Consider the following 6,802-nt stretch of genomic DNA (forward strand, 5'->3'; position numbering starts at 1 on the left):
CCACGAGCTGGGGGCTGGGGTGGGCGACCAACACCAGGGCCGCCCTTTCAGCCCTGAGCTCCCGCACAATGTAAGTATCAGGTGCTTTGGGCCCTGCCACAGTCCCCTTGGTTTGCCTCTGAGACAGAGCGTGGGGTGGTAGGAAGAGGAAATGATTTCCTAGCTATTCCTGGTTCTGCTTCACAAGAAGGTGTGTGATTTGGTGGGAAGTACCAGAACGACCACCCCAATTCTCATTCAGCCTCCGTCCCTTTGGTTTATTTCTCTTGGCGGGTGTTTAGTGGTTATCAGTTACGGGCACTCAGTGTGAAGGACTTTACCAGGGCTTTTCAACTTGAAATCTCTGTGAGGAGTAAGAGTCGGGAAGCCCTGTAAATTCCACGGGCTGGGTCGTGGGGAGGAAAGGCGAGCCCGCGTTAGTGGCAGCCCTCAGCTGGGCTTCTGCAGGTTGTCGGAGGGAGGGGTGTTCAAGAAAAAAAGAAAACTGAGAAGGGGAGACGAGAAAGCAAGCTTGCTTCAATTCCTGATTTTGCATCGGTTCGGCTTTGATAGCGGACGCTAAATTCTGGACACCTGTTCTCATTTCTAAGGGCTAGCAGAGTAGGGGTCGTTTTTTAAACAGGACTTGATTTTGGATTTTGTAACTTCCCCAGGAAAGCTATAAACCCTGATGTCCTTTGTGAACCAGGGAGAGTTGGGACTAGATCTGGGCCCAAGACAGAGACCCGTGAGGCAGGGGAAGGTGTCTTGGAGAACATGTCACTTTCTGGAGGCTGAGCCTTTACCTCTAGCCTCCATCTGGGCCAGAGCCAAGCAGGGCCTTGTAGAGGAGGCAGAATGTGAGACCACAGAGCACCATGGCGTCATTGTGTCCACGACCTAGGGCTGGCTCCTCCTCTCCAAGGACAACGGCAACGGGTGCCTGCCCACTCCACCTCCCAGCCCAGATTAACCCCCTGATCAGGCCAGGTGTGGGTTTGGAAAAGGGAACAGTAATTGAGAAACACAAATGAAAAGCAACAGGCAGGATGTTCTTTAAGGAGCGGTGCTGTGTAACTGTGCAATCACGTAGTCATTCTTGAACAGAGGCCTGGTGAGGCCAGGCAGGCAGCCTAGCTTCAGACCCTGCTGCTGCCAGGGCACCGGGCCACGCCAGACCCCTCCCCACCCCATCCTGAGCCTCCAGGTGAGCTCACAGCGTTACCGAGACCACCGTGAGAGAAGGCGGTGTGCTGCGCTCAGCTCCCAGCCCTGCTCCTGGCTACCGATAGCTACATGAAGATTGGACGAGTCACTACAATTCCGAGTGTCCGTTTTCTTGTCTATAAACTGGGGATATGAGCCGCCATCTATGGAGCTCTCAAGAAAGGCAAATGAGAAGATGGATGAAAAACACTTGGAAAACTTGAATTCATTTCCAAATGTGAGGAAGTGGGGGTGATGTCGTGAGGGCTCCCTGGCCACATGCAGGAGCACAATGAGGGGAGAGGGAGAAGGTTCTCCAGGCCTCCTCCTGCACCAGTTCCATCACTGTCACTGGAGACATTGCCAGGGGCCTTGCCGTCCAGCCCCCAAGGAGTCCTTCCCCTGCCCAGCCCTGTGCCGCCAGCCCCAGGGAGGCACTACCCCTACCCCACGAGACTGCCAAGGTGAGGACCAGTCCCAGCCTTCCAGGGCCTCCGTCCTCCGTCCTAGAGTTGTCCCCGTAAAGGGTCCCTCACCGGGAGGGTGGACGATGGACAGCCCCTCTGGGCTCAGCTCCAGTACCCAGAGAACCAGGCCAGCAGGGCCCAGTTCCATGAGATTTCAGTTCTCCTGGCTCACAGATGGGTTCCAAGGCTGGGGGTGGGGGGTGCTGGGTTATACACCTGGGGGAGCAGTTTAGAACCACAATTTGAGATGACAGCAGAAGTCTTTCATACTACAGCATATTAATAGTATACTAATAACAATATTAATAATAGCAATAATAATTGTTATAACTATACAAGGGTAGTAACAGTAATAACAATGGCTCATTAAGTGCTAACCACTCACCAGGTACCCACTTCCCCTGGATTGACTCTCTAATCTTCACACTATCTCTATACGGTAGGGACTATTATTATCCAAGAAGCTGAGGCACAGAAAGCATGAATAAAATGCCTCAGGTCTCCTGAGCTAGGACAGAGCCCAGGGCTCTTTAACTTTAGAGCCCAAGCTCTTAACCTACCAGTGTTTTCACTGGGGATGAGACTGTCCCTAGGGGGTATTAGGTTGTCTCCATGACAAGGGGACACAACTCTCACTGGCATTTAATGAGTGCAATGAACGGGACAGATTTCCAAAACAAAGGATTATCCCATATCCTGCACAGCTTTAAGACGCGCCACAGGAACAAGCCCACAACCAGCACAGGTTGGTCGGACTTCAACTCATAATAACAGTAAACAGTTTTTATAAGCTTTTAGAGACAAATTTCATGAATAACTCAGGAAGTTAGGCGATGGTTATTATGGAGAAGAAACTTAAATGGAATAAAGACATTGTCTCAAAATTATTGAATAATCTATTCCATGCATTGTCTACACTGTGTATTATAAGATTTAAACTAGTACATATTTGATTGGAAATAGTTCCAATCAGTAGAGTATTCCTGAATCAGCAGAGGCTGAAAATACTTAAGAGATTTGACAGAACCAAACACCATTAAAGCAGAGATACCTGAAATGCAGGCGATCTCCTTGGATCTCCTTAATAGAAGTTTTTAGAAATATTATTGCCATCCTTTATATTTTAAAGTTTTCTGCAGCCCCGGGATGAATACCTGTGTTGTAACGGTGACGTGGAAATGTTAGGGGAGTTGCCGGCCGTTTTCCCAGGGCCCAGACGCAATTGCGCTAAACTGCGGCCAACACCCTTTCTCTTCCCAATCCATCCTCCACCCCCCATTGCCCACTGGAAATACATGATCTCCAAGGCCGTTTAAGGTCCTGGAGACAGACTTTTGCCTCAACTTGTGATGGCAGCTCATGACAGGGATCTATGTGCCTGTGATATTCCATCACGACCCGGTTCTGTGGGAGCCATTCTGACAACACATGCGTCCATGAAACCCTTTCCTTTGCATGCGCCATACTTCATTACTTCCACCCTGCGTTCTCCAGTCTGCCCCGCTACGCCATCCCTATTTCAATTAAGGCGATTTCCCTCTTTCTCTTATCGTATACAAGTACATCTGGTCTGTTATTACTTCCCGGACAGCTTTTATTCTAGTGTTCACTCCCACCTCCTCTTGTTCTCTTGCACCTGTGTGGTTTTGGTTTTGTTTTTGCATAGATCGGCTCTAGTCTTCCATTCAAATTTAAGCATTACACGTAGGTGCAGGCAATCCACTGTACTTACGTCTTCTGGTAAGTCTTCTCTGAGCATTTCTGCATTATGAGACATGTGTTTTATTATAAATTATTCTTTGTTGCTTTATTATAGTTAGCTTTATTTGAGTTTTTAAAATGATGTGTGTAGATTAGTCCTACCATCTATGGACTTCACTTCTGGGTGGAGGAGACATTACAAAGGGGACGCTGCTCTCGCAATGTGGAGAACCACCGCTCGCAGTGAGAAAAGGGATATTGGGGCTGTCTGCCCCCTCCTTTCCCCACAGAGGAGGTCAGGATGCACCCACGTCTACACAGCTGGTGCGCTGACTAGAACGGACTAGGCCTGCGTCATCCAGCCCTACTCTAAGCCCAAATTCAAGGCTTTGTCTTCCATAGCTCAACCTCACAGTCCAAAGCTGGACACCGCTGGGGCAAAGGAGATCGAAGCCCTGTGTCTAACTCCCGTGTGGCACTTTTGCCCTTGATTTAAACGAATCCAGCTCAGCCATTAGGTCAGCAATGGGTTTGACTCAGTTGCTCATCGCCCCCTACCGTCCAGCATGTGTAATAACAAAAATTTGACTCTCAAGATGAATTTAGTAAATTTCCAAAGAGATACACAGATTCCAACTCTTCCCACACCCTCCGCCAAACCAAGCAAGGAGGCTGGCCACCCCCAGGGACCTGGGCACGTGGACCCCCATTCTCCCATATACAATCTGGGTTTTGTCGAGGACATGGGAGCCCCTGAGCTCAGCCTCAGGGCATGGGGGTGCGTGGACAGGGTCAGGCAGGCACTGCCTTGTCTGGGGGTTGGGGCGTGTGGAGGGAGCAGTACCCTCTGGGAAGAACTGGAGGAGGGAGCCTGTGACTTTAAGGGGCCATTTGTGTGTTGGGGCGGGGATTGGAGGGGGAGTTAATGATTTACCGGAGGCTCATTTCACAACTTACCAAGGGTCAGCTTCCCAAGACCATGTACAGGCTGGGTCCCCTTGGCCGCTCCCCGCCCGCCAGCGTTGAGCCGGAAGGCCCCCCAGGCAGAGAGCAGCATGATCTCCATCACCGAGTGGCAGAGTGAGTGGAAAGACCGGTGCTTGGAGGGAGCGGGGCTGCCATGGCGGTGCAGGCTAGGGTGGGTGGAGACGTGCCCCTCCCAGCCCGGCTCCCTCTCTCTGGGGAACCTACAAACTGACCTCTGGAGCCAGGGGCTGGGAGCTGCTTCGTTGGCATCCTCGGGGCGGTGGCCCGGGGCAGGGTGTGGCTCCCCTGCCTTGCCCTGGGCCACAGGTAGCCAGAGGCTGGTGCCTGGGGGAACTGGCAGGTTCACCAGCCAAGCTGACCTCTTTCCAGTGCAGGATTCTTAGACCTGGGATGCCCACAAGGGTGGCCTCAGGAGGCCTCTGCCCATTCAGACATCTTTCCCCACCAACCCTCAATGTCTCTTCTGGCCCAGGGTCCCCTCTTATGGGACGCTACACTCCACTCCCCTGCCCAAACCACCATCTCCTCACTCCTAAACATCCTCTCCCTTCCTCTGGGGAAGGGGTAGGGAGGTAGCCAACAGGTCTGGGCTGGTGGGAATCCCCATGGCTCTGTGGGCTCGGTTTGGATGAGCTACTTAAAGCCTCCGAGCCCTGGTTTCTCATGTGTTGAACTGGCGGTAATGTTCTTTCGTTCCCTGCTGTGCACCAAGCACTGTGTTGAGCAGAGTATACAACAGCAAATGAAACAGATATTATTCCCTGCTTACATTCTAGAGAGGGGAGACAGGTAGTTAACAGATAAAGAAATAAATATGCAGTATGTCAGTGGTAATAAGTCCTCCCGACAAAAGTAAAACAGGGTAAGGAGGCCATGGAGTTTGAGGTAGGAGGGGTTGCTGTTTTATATAGGGTGGTCAGGGAAGGTGCCCTTCACACCGAGACCTGCAGGGAGTGAGAGGTCAAGTAGGCAGTTAACAGCTCCTGCCGCTAAGTTGGCAGTAGGAGTCTGGAGTTCCGGGTAGAGACCTGGGCTGGAGAGAGAAATTTGGAAGTTGCCTCCATATAAACGGTATTTCAAACAACGAGAGTCCATGAAACCACCTAGGGCACGGTTTCTCAGCCTCCCCACTACTGACATTTTGGGGTGGGATAATTCTTTGTTGTGGGGGGCTGTCCTGCACGATATAGGATTTCAGTAGCCTCCCTGGCTTCCACCTACTGGATGCCAGGAGCACTCCCTTCCCACCCAAATTGTGACAATGACAAATGTCTCCAAACATGTCCAAATATCCCCTGGGGAACAAAATCATCCTCCCTCATTCTCCACCCCTACCCCCTGCTGCTGGTTGGGAACCACTGACTTGGGGGATAAAATAGAGAGAGAAGAGGGCTGAGGCCTGAGCCGTGGCATGCTGACAATGTAGCGAACCAGTTAGCCTGCAGGCAAATACACTCTTAGCGATGTGATAAGCCTGTGAAGAATGTGCTAAGTTGTGAGAGAGAGAAATGAGGGAACCAGATTTAGGTCAGGGGACAGAGTGTGGACTAGGTTTCCCTGAGGACCTGACAACTGAGCTGAGACCGAAGGATGAGCATGCATTTGTCAGGTAACAAGTGGGAGGAAGGGTGTTCCAAACAAGGAAACTGAATGTTCAAAGGCCCTGAGGCAGGAAGGCTCATGTGGAAGCAACGAAGAGCACTGTGGTGGGAGCATGGCAGGCAGGAGGGACAGTGGCAGAGGATGAGGGAGGACAGGTAGGCCCAGCCCCCTGTCAGGCAGGGCCGCTGTGCCATGGTGTGACGAGAGGGCTCTGCTGCATTCTAAGCTCAGGGGGCAGCCTGAAGGATGCTAAGCAGTACACTAACAGGACGGGATTGTCTGTGTTTCAAGATCCGTGAGTGCTGTGTGGAGAAGGACTGGGAGGGTGCAAGAATGAAGCAGGAGCCCATGCGTGGTAGTGGCTCGCATGTAATCCCAGTGCCTTGGGAGCCCAAGGCAGGAGGATCACTTGAGGCCAGGAGTTTGAGACCAGCCTGGGCAACATAGCAAGACCCCATCTGTACAAAAACAAGAAAAATTAGCCAGGTGTGGTGGCGCATGACTGTAGTCCCAGCTACTTGGGAGGTTGAGGCAGGAGGATTGATTGAGCCCAGGAGTTCAAGGCTGCAGTGAGCTATGATTGCCCACTGCACCCCAGCCTGGGTGACAGAGCAAGACCCAATCTCTAAAAAAACAACAACAGTGAAGCAGGAGGCTAAACGGGGGGCTGCTGCAGGGGTGCAGGAAAGAGATGACGGTGGCTGGGAATCAAGTGGGAAGAATGGAGAGAACTGGACAGCTTTCAGGATCCATTTTGGAAGCAGCAGCAATAAAACCCAGCTGTGGATTGAGCGGTGGCGTTTTCACTCAGCTGGGGAAAACAAGGCAGGCGCAGGACGAAGGAAGGAAGATACTGATAA

The 6,802-nt window shown here is 51.8% G+C and overlaps 1 protein-coding gene across 1 annotated transcript in view; it reads left to right on the forward strand.

Moving 5' to 3' along the window:
• Nucleotides 1-4,252: 4,252 nt before the first annotated feature.
• LOC105821184 overlaps nucleotides 4,253-6,802 on the forward strand; it is a 23,260-nt gene continuing 20,710 nt past the window's right edge. Inside the window, exon 1 of the mRNA XM_012657831.1 lies at nucleotides 4,253-4,433. Within this exon, the coding sequence (XP_012513285.1) occupies nucleotides 4,409-4,433 (25 nt within the window). The 5' untranslated portion in view covers nucleotides 4,253-4,408. The remainder of the gene's footprint in view (nucleotides 4,434-6,802) is intronic.

Source organism: Propithecus coquereli, unplaced genomic scaffold (genome assembly GCF_000956105.1).
Source record: "Propithecus coquereli isolate 6110/MARCELLA unplaced genomic scaffold, Pcoq_1.0 Scaffold563, whole genome shotgun sequence".
In the NCBI taxonomy this organism is placed as follows: Eukaryota; Metazoa; Chordata; class Mammalia; order Primates; family Indriidae; genus Propithecus; species Propithecus coquereli.